The sequence below is a fragment of the Xenopus laevis genome, chromosome 2S, assembly GCF_017654675.1.
Source record: "Xenopus laevis strain J_2021 chromosome 2S, Xenopus_laevis_v10.1, whole genome shotgun sequence".
NCBI lineage: Eukaryota > Metazoa > Chordata > Amphibia > Anura > Pipidae > Xenopus > Xenopus laevis.
The window spans coordinates 65,778,936-65,799,223 of NC_054374.1; the positions used below are offsets into that span (position 1 = coordinate 65,778,936).

At 37.0% G+C, this 20,288-nt stretch overlaps 1 protein-coding gene across 6 annotated transcripts in view; it reads right to left on the reverse strand.

Moving 5' to 3' along the window:
- The window catches only part of acaca.S (acetyl-CoA carboxylase alpha S homeolog), a 232,533-nt gene that overhangs the window by 163,754 nt on the left and 48,491 nt on the right, over positions 1-20,288 (reverse strand). For all 6 annotated transcript variants that reach the window (XM_018249417.2, XM_018249415.2, XM_018249416.2 and 3 more), the window contains exons 15-24: positions 18,723-18,826; positions 16,345-16,426; positions 13,247-13,392; positions 9,204-9,354; positions 7,236-7,370; positions 6,423-6,569; positions 4,339-4,527; positions 2,767-2,867; positions 2,546-2,634; positions 593-717 (exon numbers count right to left, since the gene is read on the reverse strand). In XM_018249417.2, the coding sequence (XP_018104906.1) occupies positions 593-717; positions 2,546-2,634; positions 2,767-2,867; positions 4,339-4,527; positions 6,423-6,569; positions 7,236-7,370; positions 9,204-9,354; positions 13,247-13,392; positions 16,345-16,426; positions 18,723-18,826 (1,269 nt within the window). The remainder of the gene's footprint in view (positions 1-592; positions 718-2,545; positions 2,635-2,766; positions 2,868-4,338; positions 4,528-6,422; positions 6,570-7,235; positions 7,371-9,203; positions 9,355-13,246; positions 13,393-16,344; positions 16,427-18,722; positions 18,827-20,288) is intronic.

Below are 20,288 nucleotides of genomic sequence, written 5' to 3' on the forward strand. Positions count from 1 at the left end.
AATCCATTTCTCAAAAGAGCAAACAGATTTTGTTATATTCAATTTTGAAATCTGACATGGGGCTAGACATAATGTCAGTTTCCCAGCTGCCCCCAGTAATGTGACTTGACTTATGCTCTGATAAATTTCAGTCACTCTTTACTGTTGTACTGCAAGTTGGAGTGATATCACCCTCCCCCCAGCAGCCTAACAACAGAACAAAAGGGAAGTTAACGAGATAGCAGCTCCCTAACACAAGATAACAGCTGCCTGGAAGATTTAAGAACAGCACTCAATAGTAAAAACCAAGTCCCACTGAGACTGATTCAGTTACATTAAGTAGGAGAAATAACAGCCTGCCAGAAAGTAGTTCCATCCTTAAGTGCAGGCACAAGTCACATGACTGGGGCAGCTGGGAAACTGACAATATGTCTAGCCCCATATCAGATTTCAAAATTGAACATAAAAAAAATCTGTTTGCTCTTTTGAGAAATGGATTTCAGTGCAGAATTCTGCTGGAGCCAAATCTTGTTGATTCACACTGCACTTGCAATAAATCACACGCACACGTATCAGATAATCCTGCTTGTGTCTGTTCATTTAAATAACTTACGATGAGCATGGTGATCAACAGATTCTTCTTGGTGACTTGTGCATGGGAAAAGATAGAATTCAGCACCATTGTCAGGTCGCTTTTATTCTCCTCACGGAGAGCAAAGACACACTTATCATAGTGACCTGAAACCAGACAAAGGAGATAGTTAAGAAGAGACCTCTGTCAAACATAAAGCACCATTTACTGTCTAATAATGCTGAGCAACAGAATGAAATGATCTGACAGGTTTCTGATAGATTCAATTTAACAGAATGATTTTACAGGACAAGGAAATGTCAATTCACTGAGAGGCTACAATATGTTAGTGCCCACACCCCCTTCCAGCTCCCCCCCCCCCCAGTGGATTAAATCTCTAAATATATTCCTTGCATTGATGCTACTCTTTAGGAAACACCAGCCAGAGACTGTTTCATGCCTATGGAAACTTTTATTACACTGTTTGTCAAGAGGTGCAGGCGATTACCAAAGGAATGAATTTGGAGGGGGTTACTGAGAATTTTGTCAACTGCCCTCCCAGCAGCAAAACACACTGAATAACCCCATGAATATCTCCCACAAACAATACAAGTAGGTCAGAGTACTATGTGCAGATTTATTAAACTTAGAACTGGAGACTTCCAGCAGCTCAATCTTTTTTGCCATTTATCAACAGGGAAGTGTTAAACAATTTACAAACTTATAGCAGACTGGGCAAAAAATTTTTGGGGGAGAACACTCAGGAGTCTTGTCATGGTTTGGGCTGTTGGTTTGGCGAAAATTAATTCTATTAAGGCCTTTTTAAGTACCTACATGCGTTCAAAAATTATCACATTGTACACTAACTATCAGGGCCCCATTTGTCTGTTCATTCAGCATTTGTTTTGGGTGGGGTATATATATATATATATATATATATTAAACTATAGTAGTGTTTTACTATTAACTATTATAGTGTGTGTGTGTGTGTATAATATGCATATCCTTCTATTGGACAGTGCTGTAAAAAATAAATATATACATATACTGCATGCATGTATATTATAATAATAATTGTCAAACTGGATCTATATATTAGAATTTTTTAACATATGCATGAAGGTTTAACAGTACCTGATAATATATAATTAGCAATATTTGACAGCTGTATTCTTAATTGATTTGTTTAGTTTTGCTATTTCATCACCCTTCACTAAAATCTCTAAGGCCCTAATTTGTTACAGAGCAATAAGCAGCACAATCCCCTGGTCCTTTGCAGAAACTGGAATTTGAGAATCAGCCTGCTATAATTAAACAGGAGCAGATTGCTATTTTCTTTTTTTATTAAGAAGCACAACACATTATACAAACACCAAACCAAGAACAGTAAAATTAAATATCAAAGAACAAATAAAAACGCATTCTTAGAGCTTTAGATAGCACTGCTATACAAACATTTCAGGAAATCATCAAGCTGCTAATCAAATTCTTTTTGTATCCAGTGCACTACTGCTACTCTGTGGTTTGTTTAGGAACTGTGGTTACAATCAGACAAGCTGGATGATGAGGTATAATTAGGAAACAAGATGGATTTTCAATCATCAGGGTTTTTATTTCTTTCCAATTTTGGTATTTTCAAAATATTTGTCTCATCTAATCCTGCCATTACAAACACTTTGAAATAGCCAAAGGCCAATGTACCAAAGCTAAGCTGAGGGTATTTGGAGGAAGAACTGAGAGGAATTTGAAATATTTATAATTTTATACACATATAAAAGGATAACAATCATAAAGGTTATTTGGTACATACTTTAAGAAAGAGTACGCATATGAAAATAAATAGGTAGAAGGTACTTAAGGCTAGAACGGAAACAAAGAGCAAATGTTTTTAAGTCCCTACGAAGTCCCTTAACTAAAATAACCAAAAAGACGACTGCATGGTATGTCAAAAATACACATATGTACATATATAACAAAATTTGTTTTAAGGCATACCGTTCTGGAACTGTGTCTCCACCTTCAAATACTGACGGAGTAGATCCATAACTACTGCTTTCATATGTCCCCTTATACCGCTTCGGTACCTGACAAGAAATTATCACATTACTGTACTAGATAAAAATAATTTAAAACCAATTTAATTCATGCCCACAATTTTTTTATCCCTAAATCACTCTCGTTAACACCTGAAGTAAGTATATGCTTATTTAGCTTACCTTTGAACCAGTTGCACAATGCTCTGTGTGTTCATGAAGAAAACCTCTCGGTCAGATTTACGATTAAGAGTAGCGGCATGGCTGTCTAGTATATTAGCAATCTGGAGAAAAGAAGCATGTTTGACTATCAGTTTTTGTACGATTTAAAAGAATAATAATATTTGGAAAGCTATGTCTTTGGTATATAAAATATTTTTATGGTAAGTATCTGGTTGCCTGTTTAAGTTGTTTCTTTTTTGTGTAAAAAAGACTTTACTTACTTTTTACCTTTTATGTTAGACTTTTCATTACTCAAACCACTTGATGTGCAGTGGTGTTTCTATTCTTTAGTCCAGTGATCCCCAACCAGTGGCTAGTGAGCAACATGTTGCTCACCAACCCCTTGGATGTTGCTCTCAGTGGCCTCAAACCACTGAGATTTTGAGGCTTGGAGGCAAGTTTTGGTTCCATAAAAACCAGTTGTAATGCCAAACAGAGCCTCCTGTAGGCTCAGGATTTGAAGAAGAAGCAGGGCCGACCAGCACTCAAACGGATCCACAGGACCAGTGAAGATTAGTTTAAAAATATCTTATTTATACAAAGTTAAAAATGTATATTTGCATCTCCATCCGCCCAACGCGTTGCGCACCCAACCAGGGCGATTAATCATGGGCCCTTCTTGCAAGCTGCCAGTCCACATAGGGGTTATCAATAGCCAATCGCAACCCTTATTTGGCACCACCCAGGAACATGTTTCATGCTTGTGTTGCTCCCCAACTCTTTTTATATCTGAATGTTGCTCACAGGTAAAAAAGGTTGGGGATCCTTGCTTTAGTCTATAAAACCTCCTCTTTCCCTCAGTCTGCCTAACCGCTTCACGTCAGTTTTAGCTTTCCTAAAAATACATTCCAAAACACTACAGATAGTCTGTATCCCATTTTATTACAGGCATAATCAGAAATGAAGAAGCCAATAAAAGTAGAAGGCAGGTATAGACAGACAAAACATATGTCTGCAAAGATCCTATACAGTAACTAAAAAGTCTTATATGAGGCAAAATTAAGCAAAAAAAAGTCCAGGTTTTATGACAATGTAGTATATAAAAAGATTCAGAATTATTTCACTGAGATACTGTTCTAGTGCATTTGTATCATTATTGATAAACATTCCATTCCAGTGTCCCTACTGCCTACCACTATTCACTTTTTTATTTAGGTAAATATGCTAGTCATTATAAATGGGACCACAATAAGCAAAATAGATTATGATATAATGAACTGTATGTAATGTGAAACCCAGAAGTTTTGTTGTATGTGCATATTATTTCCTTCATTAGACCAGCAGAGTATGTTTTAGTCTGCACATATCCCACTATAAAAATAAACTGAAGGTTTTGATGAGTAGGCATGATCTCCAGCAGATTGTACATTATTAGCATGAACAACTGGAAAAATGAGGACAACAAAAAACTGTTATGAGAAATGTGAGATGAAAAAGGTTGAAACAGTAAAGACTATGAGAAATAAAGGTAAGAAATACAAAATAAAAAAACTGTTATTATACACATAGATTGGGCAATGTTTTTTCTCCTACCTGTTGGCTGGGAAATTGGCACAACACAGAAGTAATGTTACTGGCATATTGTGCCATTTCTTTCTTGATTGATTTTTCTACATTTGGAGGAATGCGGCCAGACACACTGGTCATGATGTCCTGAAGCTCTAACAGAGGTAGGGATGGGTCTCTTAAGGTCTTCATTAGTCTTTCAACCCAATCTTTTAACTAAAAAACAGAAGGGAAAATAATAGACACCCGTTAAAGGAAAACGTTACCCCCAAAATTAGTAGTTAAGCAACAGATAGTTTATATCAAATTAAGTGGCATATTAAAGAATCTTATTAAACTGGAATATGTATTTTAGTAAATATTGCCCTTTTACAGCTCTTACCTTGAACCACCATTTTGTGATGGTCTCTGTGCTGCCTCAGAGATCACCTGACCAGAAATAATGCAACTCTAACTGTAACAGGCTCATGTGACCTAACATGTATGGATTGTTTGTGTGCACCGTGAATCCTACAATCCCAGGGGGCGGCCCTTATTTTTTAAAATGGCAATTTTTGATTTAGTATTACCCAATGGCACATACTACTTAAAAAGTATATTATTTTAAAAATGGTTTATGTACATGAAGCAGGATTTTACACATGAGCCATTTCATGCAATATCTTTTTATAGTGACCTACATCGGGGGTATAGTTTTCCTTTATTCTTTTTGTGAAAACAATGGATATGACTTGTGTTTGGGCCGTTTTTTCTTATCATTTCAAATCCATACAGAGAAGTCCAAAAGACTGGAAGGCAAATCCACGAACCAGTGCAATGTGGTAAACAATGTGCACTTATATCGAGCAACCTTCTAAAATGATGGTTAATCCAGTATCCCTCGCCACAGCCTATATGACTCCAGCTTACTGTGCTTTTAAAATGGCAATTCAAAGAATGTATATCATTATGCAAATATTAAGGTACAGAGATTTTTTTTTTTAAAGCTGCGGTCATTGGCTCAGCTTACACAAAAATATTACAGCTACAAGAAATGTATCCTAATGTGCTGCAATGCAAAAGAATACTATATATACAGTTGGTCTCTTACATAGCACAACTTAACTAAGAGGCAGATTTATCATTATTAGAGAAACATTCTTGATTTTTCAGATTAGCAAGAAAACACAAGCATCATTTATTGTGTTTTTTTCAATGTCAGTTCAGTGATTCAGTACACATAAAAACAAAATCACTAGAATATCAAATCTTGTCTAATGCTTTGGCCCTATATGCTAATTAGTAGACCGTCAGTGGCAGTCGAAATCTCGACCATACCTGGATCAGTATAACTTTATATTTAAGCATATAACATTTATTGCTAAATCATGCAGGAAATATTTCATAGAAGCTTGTGAGTGTTACAACAAGCTGTTGGAAGATGAGGCAGCAGAAGAAGTAGTTGTGTATTCAAGAACATAATAGGGACCTACCCAGTTTCATAGAGAAAAGGAAAAAACATAGTAGAGACTTGTGAAAGCAATATATAACTGCTTTATAAAGCATGCAAGTAAAATATGAGAGCAAGGTGTCACTGTGAATTTAGTTATATGCAGTACTGCCAATGCTACAATCTTCTACCTTGCACACCCAGCAAAAAAAAAAGTGAAGAAAATAAAACAAATCTTAGACTGCTTTGAGTGCTAGTTTCACACCCCAAGGGCAATTTTATGTAGGCTTCACACCATCTGGTGTTTGAGCAGATGCCAAGCTTGATGCCAGCTGTGAGGATTGAGAAGCAAGTTCTGTGCCAGCTTTACTGACAAAGTATGGAGTAGAGCAAATAGAAAGTGAATGGGCTGCTAAGAGAAAGCTGACATGGGAAAGAATTTCTATATAGGCATTTGCTTTCTGACAGCTCAGGAGCATCATTGCTGGAATAGCCAACTCACATCACTATTAGGACTTTATTTTTTATACTCCTGAATTTTACAGTTTGCTACTCAGCTGTTTTTCAGCTAAATACTCAAGCTCAAGAATAAATAGATTATTTTTATTTTGTGATCTCATACTACAACTTGAAAAACAACATATTAAGACAACATTTATAACAATAGTTGAATCTCATGTACCTTGCTGTTAAAGTAGGGTTCTGGAAGACAATATCCATTCATCACATTGACCAGGTTATCTAGAACACAGTGAAACACACGATGAAGCTTCTCTCCTTGAAGGGCCGTGCTGTGAATCTGAGGAAGGGGGCCCTTGTGAAGTTCAGCCTTATAATAAAATATAGAAGAAACATGTGAAAAACAAAAGGCCAGCAAGTTTTAAGCAAAGTGCATTTTTCATGGAACAAAACCGATATATTGAAATATAAGGTTAGTTGTTTCGGGCACTGCCAAGCAACTCAACACTGTAATTACATGCTCTCTATGGGGGTCCTCAGACTTTTTTACCTAGCCGCAAAAATGTGATACCCAGAACAACCAAGGTGATGCTTAATGTTTCTGTTAAAAGATGACATAACTGGTGCTCTACACAGAAGCAGATGCTGCTATAGGAGCACAGACAGGTCTACAGAATTGCTATCAAACCTCAAAACCCTGCTCTAAGGGATACCTTGCAGCACTGGCATCCTAGATTCATCTGTAGCCAAGGTCCTTTCTATAAGAAGTGTGAATGTTTTCCCCCTATTTCCCTGATTTTCTGAAAATTTCTTTGGTGGGGGGTGGTTGGACTCTTGTTACGCTGCTGCCTCCCACACAAACATAAGGGATGGTTAATTTGATCTTGATAAAATTGACCACAGTGTGGGTTTGTGATAGGTACCTTAGATTATAATCTCCACTGGGACAGGGACTTTTTATAGATTCTTAACAATGGCTTTCATAATAAGATGATAATTATAAAAATTCTAAACTACAAAGAAATATTTTATGTACCTGTTGTACACGGCTGGGGTCATCCAGCTGAAGCTTAGCTATCACACATCCTGGTTCCAGGGCTGCTCCAGGCCGTTTGACATAGTGAATACATCCTGAATCCATTGCTGTCAATGTCATCACCATCTTCATTACCTGCAGGAGAGGAAAGGCAACTAAGCAACAGAAGCAGACGTTCCTTTACCATACAGAAGACAGTCAGATCTTTAACTAGACACAGCTCAATGGTAAAGCTCATTAATAAAATTAAAAACAGCAGTTGCAATTCCACAGATTATGTATATCCATATTCCATGATATTTTTAACTGGTAAGGGAGGGATAGTTATTTTTCAAATTGTATAGTAAAAGATAAAATGCAACTTATTTTCATAGCAAAATCTAGGAACAAAAATACAATGGAAACCACATGTATTAAGAGTTTAGCGGCATCATGCCACTTCCTAAGAAGTGAACAAAAAAAATATTTATTTTAATTTTATTACTAAATATAATAGCTAAATGTAAACTTTACAGCAGACACTCTGGTGTTTTGTAATATTCATTTTGCTCTTGGCTAAGAGTGTTGTCTGGGAGCATGATTTACACTTTAAGCACAGAGTTCAACTACTTAGTAGCAGTTTCAATTTGCCCTGATTCTATTCAATTGCCATATTTGTTATTAATTAATTTTATACTAATAAATCTTGCCCAACTATAGTTAGTAGCATTCAGGTCTTGAATTAAGCTACTAACAAACCGAATTCAGGGCCACAGCTACCACTCCAGATACTACCACACTGTGATCCATGATATATATCATGATACAGTGGGACCCGTTGTACAGAATGTTTGGGACCTGGGTCTTTCCAGATAATGGAACTTTCTGTAATTTGGATCTTAATACCTTAAGACTACTAGAAAATCATGTACACATTAAATCAACCTAGTAGACTGGTTCTGATTCCAATAAGGATTCATTATATCTTAGTTTGGCTCAAGTAAAATGTACTGTTTTATTATTACTGAGAAAAAGGAAATTATTTTAAATAGTTTAGATTATTTGGATAAAATGGAGGCTATGTTAGACAGCCTTTACATAATTTGGAGCTTTCTGGATAACAGGTTTCCAGATAACAGATCCTATACCTACTATATTATCATGTCTAAAGAGAAGAGGATACTGCTGCTTATAGTTGGAATACATACCTCTTCTAATAGGTGCACCCTTAATATCAGTGCTTGGAACAGTTTTTTCCTTGAGTTTCTGCTTTTACCCTGCATTTTAACTTTGGTCCTTCCATATCCAAGTGCAAATACAAAGCACAGGATGTATCTTTGTGGGTCAAAAGTCACAGCAAAGTGTTTTTTTATTTTATTTAATGGATTCTTAAACTAGCAGCTACATATCTGCATTACTTAACACTCCTTTATATGTCAGTGTCAAAATAACCCCATAGCATCCAATAAACAGGTAGAATTTGCTGGTCAGCTGGTATGGTTTACTAGATGTGGGCACATTTAAGAGTTTTTCTTAAATCCTATGAATCCCTGTTTTTACTTGCAGTTATGAAAGCAAAAGGGAGAAGTTATATTGGCAAACACATAAACCATAAGTTTCATGGTTGTCCCTGCAAAAACTGTGGTTCAGTGGTAGCCAGTAGCAAAAATAATAAATAAAAAAACAAACAATTACAAAAAGTATTGTAGAAATGATACCTATATTGGCTAACAAAAAAAATACATTGATGTCCAGTTGTGCCAGTTTCTTCAGCAGAATTTTAAGTCTCATTTGTATATGGTACATTGTGGTATCTTCCATGTTATGCACAAAACAAAAACTCTGGTACCGTAATAGAAATGTTTTTATTGTTAGCCAATATAGGTATCATTTCTACAACACTTTTTGTATTTGTTTGTTTTTTTTATTTGTTATGGTTGTCCCTAACATTAATAAAGGTTGCTGTGGAACTTTTGTTGTGGTCCTCACCTCTATTTCAGCATAGCATTGTCCAGCAAAAACATGGCCACCATCCTCCACCACATATTGGATTAACTTGCCAGCAGATGGGGAGCGCAGGATTGAAGGATCATTTTCTTTCTCAAAGACACATGTTTTATTCCCAATAGTTATGCGGTACCTATCAAAAGTAGAGCAGAATTCAAATGGCTACTTTTCATCTTACTGGTTTGTTGGAAGCACCACAGGCCAAAAATGTATATTTAATCTAGTTTTATTAAATGTTTATGATGCCTGGTAATATTATAAATTGTTATACTCTTCTTAACCATGGCACAAATAGTTATGACAGGGTGTTTTTTTTTTTTACAGGCATTTTGGTGCACTCAAACCTGCGTCTCAAACACAAAAAGAAACACTCATGTTTAAGAAGAGCCTGTACTATCCTTGAATATTGAAAGTATCCTGACAAGAGGAAATGTTACTCTTTCTATTTTCAATAACCAACACAAAATGTACTTCTCATTTTCTATCTATTTGTTCTCTCTTTAACACTTGCAGCCTGTGCATTGGTTAGATGCCTTATATTAATAACACACACATAGTAATATTATGCTGTCTTTCCGAAAAATGTTGTATTGAGAAATTGTATTTGTTCCTCAGAGATATTCTCCTTTATTTATTTATGACACCTTATTTCATTGTACACAAGTACTTCTTATTGTGCTCGCTAGCAACACTAGAAGTTACTAGGCACCATAGCAAAACCATTTTGAGCCCTGAAACCAGTAAAAGATAAAATTGTTTCATACATACATACTGAAATTGTGTGTTCACCATTCTACAGAGTTTCCAGCATCAATTGTTATGCACCTGGTTTTACGAGTGGTGCCATATTAGGCTATTCCCATTACACCTTACCAGTGCACCAATATAAACTAAGCAAACAACAACACATTATAAAGTTTATTTAATTTAAAGAGTGACTGTCATTCAGGGGGACATTTACTTAGGGTCGAATATCGAGGGTTAATTAACCCTCGATATTCGACTGTCGAAGTTAAATCCTTTGACTTCGAATATCGAAGTCGAAGGATTTAGCGCTATTCGATCGATCGATCGAACGATCGAAGGAATATTCGTTCGATCGAACCAATACATCCTTCGAATCAAACAATTCAAAGGATTTTAATCCATTGATCGAACTATTTTTCCTTCAATAAGAAATTGGCTACAAAGCCTATGGGGACCTTCCTAACATTGATGCTCGGTATGTTTTAGGTGGTGAAGTAGGTGGTTGAAGTTTTTTTTAAAGAGACAGTACTTCGACTATCGAATGGAAGAATAGTCGAACGATTTTTAGTTCGAATCGTTAGATTCGAAGTCGAAGGTCGAAGTAGCCAATTCGATGGTTGAAGTAGCCAAAAAAATACTTTGAAATTCGAAGTTTTTTTTTAATTTTTTTATTCTATTCCTTCACTCGAGCTAAGTAAATGTGCCCCTTAGTAACGAATAAATAGATACAAAATAAAACAATACCAACAGAAGTCATCAAAATGAAGGCCATGAAAAAATAAACCCAGAATCAGGCATAAGACTGGAGGAGAAAAAAATGCATCATCTACAGTTGTGTTCAGAATAATAGCAGTCCAACATCACAAATCTGATGAATCACTGTTTTTGGTAGAAATTATAATTCTACATGGCAAATAATTTACTAGTAGTGTAGAATAATAATAGAAAACCAACAGACCCAACAGTCATGTCATGCATGCTGCTGATTCTGTGTAATTGAATTTATTGAGGCTTGTTCAAAATAATAATGGCTTGTTCCAAATAATAGCAGTGTGGAGTTCAATTAGTGATGTAATTTATTCTGTGAAAAACATTTATTACAAAAACACGTTAATTACAGCCCTTTTTTAAGGAAGGAAGGCAGCAAACGTTGTACATGCTGATTATAGTGCATTATTTTGATCCAGCATCTCACTCACAACTCCCTCCTCGACCCCTTGCAATCTGGATTCCGCCCATCACACTCGACTGAAACTGCACTCACCAAAGTAACCAATGATCTTCTTTTGGCAAAGTCTAAAGGTCACTACTCCATTCTAATCCTTCTAGATCTCTCTGCAGCCTTTGACACAGTTGACCACACACTCCTCCTTGACATTCTACACTCAGCTGGCATTCGGGACACTGCTCTTTCATGGTTTACATCTTATCTGTCTGACCGTTCCTTTAAAGTTTGCTTCTCTAACTCTACTTCTACTACTTTCCCACTCTCTGTTGGAGTTCCTCAAGGCTCTGTTCTTGGCCCCCTGCTGTTCTCTCTCTATACAACTTCACTAGGAAAACTTATTCAGTCATTTGGACTTCAGTATCACCTTTATGCTGATGACACCCAACTCTACTTCAAGGCCCTTAATAATGAAACCACTCCCTATATTTCATCTCTAATCTCCAAATACACTCCTTCACGGAACCTACGCTCTGCTTCTGATCTTCGCCTCACTTCTCCTCTGATCACTTCTGCCCTTTCTCGTCTACAAGACTTCTCTCGGGCTTCTGCTTTTCTCTGGAACTCTCTGCCACAAGCTGTCAGACTTTCTCCTTCTTTCCAAACTTTCAAGCGCTCCTTAAAGACCCATCTGTTTAAAGAGGCTTATTCGATGTACCTTAATTAATCATTGCTGTATCAAAAATGACAAAATGTTTATATAATCCTAATGTCTCAATTGTACCCTAACCTTTTATCTTGTAAACTCTAATCTCTAGGTCCTTCTAACCCTATTGTATTCTGTAATCCTTGTTTGTTATCCACCATTTATTCCCTGTTTGCTATAACTGCAGTAAAGTACTGCGTATCTTGACAGCGCTATATAAATAAATGATGATGATGATGATGATTTCTCTCTATAAATCTGAGTAAAATGGGTCGTTCCATACATTGTTCAAAAGACGTGAAAACTATAATTCGAATGGATAGAAGAATAGCCAAAAAGACTCAGTCAATGATCAGCTCCAGGAATATCAAAGAAGGTCAAAAAGTTACCTGTGAGTTCTGTTACAATTAGAAGACGACAATGTAAAGCCAAGTTATCGGCAAGAAGACCCTGCAAAGTCCCATTTTTGAAAAAAGATGTGCTGAAGAGGTTACAATTTGCCAAAATATACACTGACTGGACTGAAGAGAAATTGTGCAACATTTTGTGAATTGATGAAAGCAAGATGGGTGCTTCAACAAGACAACAACCCCAAACACACCAGTAAACGAGTAACATCCTGGTTCCAGACCAACAAGATTGATGTTATGGATTGACCAGCACAATCCCAGGACTTTAATCCAATAGAAAACTTGTGGGTGACATCAAAAATGCTGTTTCAGAGGCAAAACCAAGAAACACAGAAGTTGTTCGATTCATGCAACACAGATGTGCAGCAGTTCTCAGGAAAGAAATATTTTTAACCATTTTTCCAGTTTATACAGCGAATGCCTGAATTTGTAAGAATGTGGACACTGCTATTTTTTTTTTTGCAACAGCCCAATATTTATTTTTCTTCATTTTTTTTAAAGGAATAACACAAAATTGATAAACTTTTCTTTGTGTTTTGATTTGGAATATAGTGTGCAGTGTTCCCAATGCATTTGTGGTTATGGAAATAAGTGTTTATAAGGATTTTGAGCTTTACTCAGTTTGTTAAAGACACTGCTGTTATTCTGAACACAACTGTATATCATTAATAAAAATAAGTAAGAAAAATGTAATCCTCCTATACTTGTGTTGTCCTTGCATATTCTCATTAATGAAATAGATTGTAATCTCTTTTTGCTTAGATCACTGATTACTAATTCTCTACTATCAGCTTGGTGGGAGATATGATCATACACAGAAAGCACGAGTGTTGATATGGTCTCTTGGTAGAAAGCATAGTGAATGGCTTTTTGGTGCACCACATTTGGGAGTAAGTACTTTTTTCAAAGTAAAGGGAGGCTTCCAACCTTTTTTTGGTCTTACATTTGCCTTGAAGAAGCTGCTTCAGTAAGTAACACAGAGATATAAAATGCATACCTGTCAACTTCCTCTTTCATATAAGTCGTATAGCTGCTGCCATCATAGGATAAAAGGAGGCCACCATCACTCAGCCTATGTACATCTACTTCTACATAGGAGTTATTCATTATCACCACATACGAATTGGGAGATTGACGTGTCACCTGATTTTGAGGGAGATAATGGCATGTTATTTCAATGAATTAGCACACATTATAAATGTGATTACTGTATATGAAAATGGGAAAATTATATAAAAAATACCAGAAAAAGGCCAGTGGCCGAGGTCCACCTGTCTCTCCTGCATGTGCAGCAGCAATGGTGTTTACCATTTGCATAACATGTCAGTGACAGGTGGATAGGGGCATTTGTATAGAATGGTTTTCCACTTGACGGGGTAGACAAAGCACCGCATGTATCATAAGCACACATATTAGCTTGAAGACCTCTGTCATTATCCAAAGGAATTAGCCAAACAAACATTAGCCCACTCAATTATCCCACTCAAAATATGGTATTATTTTATAGGGAAGTTACACTAACTAATAGCGTTAAGTGTAGGTAAGTACATTCTGACTCCTGGCAATAAAAGAGAAATGTTATGGGGGGGTTGTTGTTTTTTTTTTCTTAATATCCCATATTCTGTTGTGGTCTTCGTGATTCTCAGTAGCATTATTATGAATCTTGTAACTGAATTCTCTTCTAAGCAAAACTGTCTTTTTCTAGCTGATTGGGTCATTTTATAATTTTTTCCAAAATACACAGCATCAACCTGTTCATTTGTGCTTTGGCCAGGGGTTAATTTTTTGTTATCTTTGCTGTCCACAATTGTTTTAAAAAAGATCAGTACTTGCCCTGCAATTCACTGTTCAGCTTACAACAATTAAATGTCCTGGGCATATCTGATTTTGTCTATTGCTGCTATGTCTTCACCATCAATTATAAAATTGTCTTTCCTTTTGTCATAACCTATTGTCTTCATATTTTGCTGCAGTCCGCTTTTTTACTGTTCTTCAAAAAATGAGTATAGTGTTACCAGTATTAGCATACACAAGGTTGTTGATTGTTTAGTTTAGAATTCTAGAAAATCTTCTACAGGGCAGGGACCTCCTTTTTCTTATCTCTAACACTTCACCTGAATGTAACTGTATTTTTGCAATTATTTATACATGACCATTTCATCACTAACTCCAACCTACTAGCAATTACTGAAACCTGGCTTTCTCCGACTGACACTGTTGTTCCTTCTCTATCTTTTTCTTCATTTGAGGTTCACTACATTAGGCACTTTTCTCCTGTTTAACTTAGCTTTGCTGTGATAAATCGACCTCCTGGACTAACCACACGATTTTTTGGCAACTTTGCTGCTTGGCTTTCTTATTTCCTTTCTCTTTCCCCCAACTAACACCTGTAACATCCCAGAAGTATCTATCATAGTTAACAATTCAACCATCACCCCCATCTCCCCAGACCCAGTGCCTTGGGGTTCTCCTAGATTCTGCTCTGTCCTTCACTCCTCTTTTCAGTCACTTATTAAATCATTTTCACCTAAGGAACATATCCAAAATATGATCATGTATCACCTAAGATGCTGCCAACATTCTTATTCATTCTCTCAACCTATCACGTCTCAATACTCTATTAATACTCTATTAATTGCACTTCCCCGTCAGAGTCTGTCACCTCTCCAGTCCATAATGAATACTGCTGCCAGGCTTATACACCTCAGCAATCGCTCCTCCTCTGCCATGGCACTCTGCCAGTCACTGCACTGGCTTCCACTACCTTTCAGAATAAAATTCAAACTTATGACCCTGACATTGAGAACTCTGCCCCACCCTACATCTCTGAACTTACCTACAGACACTCATCCAAATGCTTCTTCTTAGCTGCTCCTCATCTCCTCCTTACATGCTCGCATTCAAGACTTTGCACCCCTTCTCTCAAACCCTCTCCCATGACCTGTCTGACTTTCTCCCTACCTTTCTGCTTTCAAAATATCTCTTGCGAAGAAATTAGTACAGCACCCACTGTTTAGAATAAAACGGCCTTTATTGGACCAAGGGCATTACAGCAACGTTTCAGACCAACTGGTCTTTTATCAAAATATCTCTTAAAAAACAATTATTTAGAGAAGCCTCCCTCATTCGGTTTAGCTACCAAATGCAATACCATATTCTACACCTCTCACGCTGCTAATTTCTGATCTTGCCCACTCCCACACCTTGAATCTCAATCCCTTACCCTTTTAAATTGTAAGCTCTTTTACACAGGGCCTTCTTTACCTTTTGTATTGATAACTGGTAGCTATGTATGTAGATTTTTTATGTTCTTTGTTCTTATTTTACAGCACTGCTAAAAATGTTGGCACGCTAATAATACTTGTTAATAGTAATAAATACACATATACCCATATATTCAATTTTTTTAACTATGGCATTCTGTCCATTGCCCAGGTTCATCATAAAACAATGAGATGTATAGATACTCCCATTCTCCGTTTCTCTGCTGGTGTATATACACTACTGGAGAAACCATCGGCCACATACTTGGGGGTAGTGCCAAACTCTGGTCCTTGTGCTTGAACCCTTTAGCCATAGCCTTTGAGCACTCCATAATTGTACTTGTTTGGCACAATTTAAATTCTTTGTTGTATTTTTCTTTTTTTCCCCATCAACACAGCTTTTCTTAATTACGGTTTTCAGCTTTTACACCTGGCAATTCTCTTTTAATGTATGGCTTTTATCAGCATTTTAGTGTAAACATGTCCATTTGTACAATTGTAGGTAAATGGTAAATCTTTGATGAGTATACACAAAGACAAAAGGCCAGAGCACTAAACTACTTTTCAAACACTATCATTTAAATAGATCATTTGCGAGAGCTGTACAATTTGCTTTAAGCAATTACTCCCACTAACTTGTGCTAAATCTGTTACCACCTCCTTCATTTGAGCAATCACCTTGTGAGGAAAGATTGACATTCAGTTACCCAGTTATAAGCAATCATTAAGTCTGCAGACATGCTTTACTCAATATATAGTTATAGAAATGGCTCCATGAAAAAAAAATAACTACAGAATACAATGTTGTCAGAGATAAAATGGGAAATTTTACCTTTAGAACATATTTCTCTCCTTCGTAGATAAGTTCCACATCTACTGTATTCAGCAGTGTATGTGCCGGCAAAACCTGCCCTCTGTATTAGATTAGATAAATAATAAAGAATTGTGTTTTGCAAATTCAACATATTTTAAAATTTCCTTTAAACAGAGACAGATTTCAGATTTTACTTTTACTTCATTGTGTGGTGCTTTGCAAAGCTTTCGGTTATCAGCTTGCCATTGGCATTTTTAGCAAAAGCAAATACGGAAAAGTGATAAATGGAAGCACATCTATCTATCTGCCCCTATATGTTGCATTTGGTTTCCATATTAGAGTGATAAATAAGCAAAATATCTACAGGTAAGCAGGAACCAGCACATCTTATCCAAGCTGCAATTGTATGGGCACCTACATGGGTATAATTTATTCCATTTGCAGTATAAATTTAATAGAAGTGTGTACACTTAAAGGTCATGGGTCTCTGAGGTGACTTCTAATATACTCTTGTTTTACAACAGATGACATTTATTATAATACACACGTTTCAGTGATATGACAAATTATATAACTAAGCACAAATTTTAACTGATAAAGTATAATAAAAGAATAAAGGGACATTATACTGCACTCATCAGCTCATGCAAATCAAATGCTAATATTTGTATAAGTTTATTGCTTTAACTATACAGTATACCGTATATACTCGAGTATAAGCCGACCCGGGTATAAGCCGAGGTAACTACTTTTACCTACAAAAACTGGGAAACCTGATTGACTCGAGTATAAGCCTAGGGTGAGAGAGAGATACCGGCATTAATATGATATACTGTGCCTGGTGTATGTCCCACCGACAGCTGTTTGGCAGTGCAACTCCCTGCACCCACAGTTGACAGTCAAAGATTTGCAGGTTGGTCAATCCAGAATAATCTATTTAACCCATCCTCAAGCATCCTGCATTGCTAAGGGCACCTATTACCCTATATCCAGTTCTGACAGACAGGAAAGGGTGAGGGTGCTGGGAGTTGCAGGTAACAACAACTGGGGGTGCTGGGAGTTGCAGGTAACAGCAGATGGGGACATGACATATTTATTCAATTCCTTTCCCATCTCCTCATTGTCAGGGGTCCTCAGTTCTCAATCTCTGACTGACAGGGAAAGTGGAGGTGCTGGGAGTTGTGGGATTAGGAAAGTCTCTGGTTTATTCAGGTCCTTTCCCTCAGACAGAAACCCCTGTACTCCTCAGTCCTGCATTGCTAGGGGCCCCACTGCTGGTCCTGTTTTTGTCCCAATCCAGTCCCTGAGTATCACAGCTGAACCTGCCATTCCCTCGGCAGAACAATAATAACAACCACTTCTACCCCGTATGTCTCACAGCGGCCCAGGCGCGACTCGCCTCACAACAATTTATGATGCTTCGGGTACCTTAACGCGGTCCAGCTGATTTATTACATGGTCCCGCGGGCCCCACTTCCGGTTCCCGACCCGCTCGGATTTTCCGGTTCCCGACCTGCTCGGTTCTCCTCAGCCAGTGCCTTCACATCGGGCAATATGTGTTGTGTGCATGTGAGATCTGCACTTCACGTTTGATTCACCACGTTTGTTTATGCTTTTTTTCTTTTATCACAGAACAGCAAAAACGGCTTAGTAATGCGCCAGGTATGAAATTAACAGCTCTCTCACGCTCATTATTTGCTTGTGCATATGGATGTATAGAAATTGGTTTTGAAGCACTTTTATAATGATTGTGGATATTCACGCTTCTATTTTACCAATCTGTGTTAGACCTGATTGGCTTCTAGGAATTTCGTTTGTCCTTATCGGGGGTTTGGTATCGGAATCTACACTGATTCCTTCATACAATTTATGATGCTTCGGGTACCTTAACGCGGTTCAGCTGATTTATTACATGGTCCCGCGGGCCCCACTTCCGGTTCCCGACCCGATCGGATTTTCCGGTTCCCGACCCGCTCGGTTCTCCTCAGCCAGTGCCTTCACATCTGGCAACAAACCACACACTCTTTTCCGGCCAGGCCACGACTCCTCTCACGTCACTCTGATTCACCGATACAGCTGGATGTCAAACTGGCCTTCTAAAAGGACAAACTAATAGCCAATATGAATGCGCAGTATATTAACGTAACTGTGCAACGAACAAGTGCGTCGGCAGCAGGAACGAGGCAGCTGTGTGGGACACAGGAGGATTTCTTCAGCGCAATTGATGCGGTTTGGGTGACTGACTCGAGTATAAGCCGAGGTAGACTTTTCCAGCACATTTTGGGTGCTGAAAAACTCAGTTTATACTCGAGTATATACGGTAAGCCCTTACATTTTTGTAATGTAGAATACATAGAAATTAAAAAAACTAAATATTAACATTGGTTTAATTTTACCTTTCAAGTGAGTGAAGAAAATTGGAAACACTGTTGCGAAAGGTAACATCTGCTACATGCAGGGCTCCACAAACTACTCCTAGCATGGCATCTGGGCGTTCAGCCTGCCAAAGAAAAGAAAAGGTTTAATTCTCTCTGGCTCATACCTACCGCTATACTGCCAGACATAAACACATGCTAAATTCAAACGATTTTTTATTTACTAATTTTCAAGATTTTTTGAGCTTGTAAACTCACAAAGTCGTGTTTTTGGAGCTTGTAAACTCAAGATTGCATTCAATTGAGCTTTGTATATTTGGATTTTTTAATAAATAAGCAAACATTCACATTTTTTAATTGTGCGTTTATTCGAAGTAGAAAGAACCTCTAAAACCTCACAAATTTGATCTTAGATGAATAAGCCCACATGGGTTGTATATTGGCGAGACCAAAAAAATTGTATAAAATGCTGAAAAACGTAAAATCAGGGGATATGAGGGAAAACTAAGGTTTCATGGTAATACTAGGTCAATAAAACCTTTCAGCATGCTGTGAGCAATAAAACTGCTTCATAATTTTGCCTCATAATTTATTGGTAGACTTGATGTGACCTCTAATGAACTTTCCTCAAGTTTTAGATAAATAAAATTGAGGCGATAAAATATAGGACATTAATTTCCATTGCAATATAAAGCAATTTTACTCTGTAAAATATTACCAGGAACATCACAAATAGTTATTTAAATGTTTAGGGTAAATTTTTTTTTTTGCAGCACATCAGATAGTCAAGTAAAGGGTATAAGTTTAAGGGTACAAATTTTAATCCAACGATCGAAGCATATGAAGCATATGAAGCATAACAAAATTTGTGAAAAGGTGATTGGATAACTAAGATGAAAGCAAGCTTTCAGAACATTTCAGTTCCTTCTTTAAAGCTAACTACATACAGTATATCTGACATTATTATGACACATTTTGTACACAAAGAACAGTGAGAAACAAAAGGAAAAACACATAAGTATAATTTGGATTGCAATCACAGATATTGGAGGGGGTTAAGCAAATAGATTGCATTTATTGTAGTTGTTTGTTGTCTCCATAGATGTTTGGTTTTTTAATTTGTACAACAGTTCTATGGCTTAAATTAAGTCCTGTCTCCAGACTATTAAAAGTATTCATCAAATTGAATTCCCACACTTTTCTTTCATTTTCTGTTTTAAAATTGTTTTTGACAACAGAAATTTTGATGTTGTCCAGACTGGGATTGGGGCTATTAAAATGATTTCCTAGTGGTCTGACCAGTTTTTTTATTGTTGATAGCAAACCAGTGGTGAATGGTGCTTTCCTGAGTCTTTGTCCAGTTTCTCCAATGTCAAAATCTATTGTTGAACACTTCATGCTTCTCTTTGAGAGAGTGTAATGGCCATAGATACTGTATTCCTCTAGTGTCCCAGGGCACTTTTGCTTCCACATGGATATGTTCTATTGTTGCTGGGTCCTTAAATTGAACTTTTAAAATAAGCCTACTTATGTTTGGAGGTTGTCTTACTTAATGGCAAAGGAGGTGGATCTTGAAATATTTTGGTT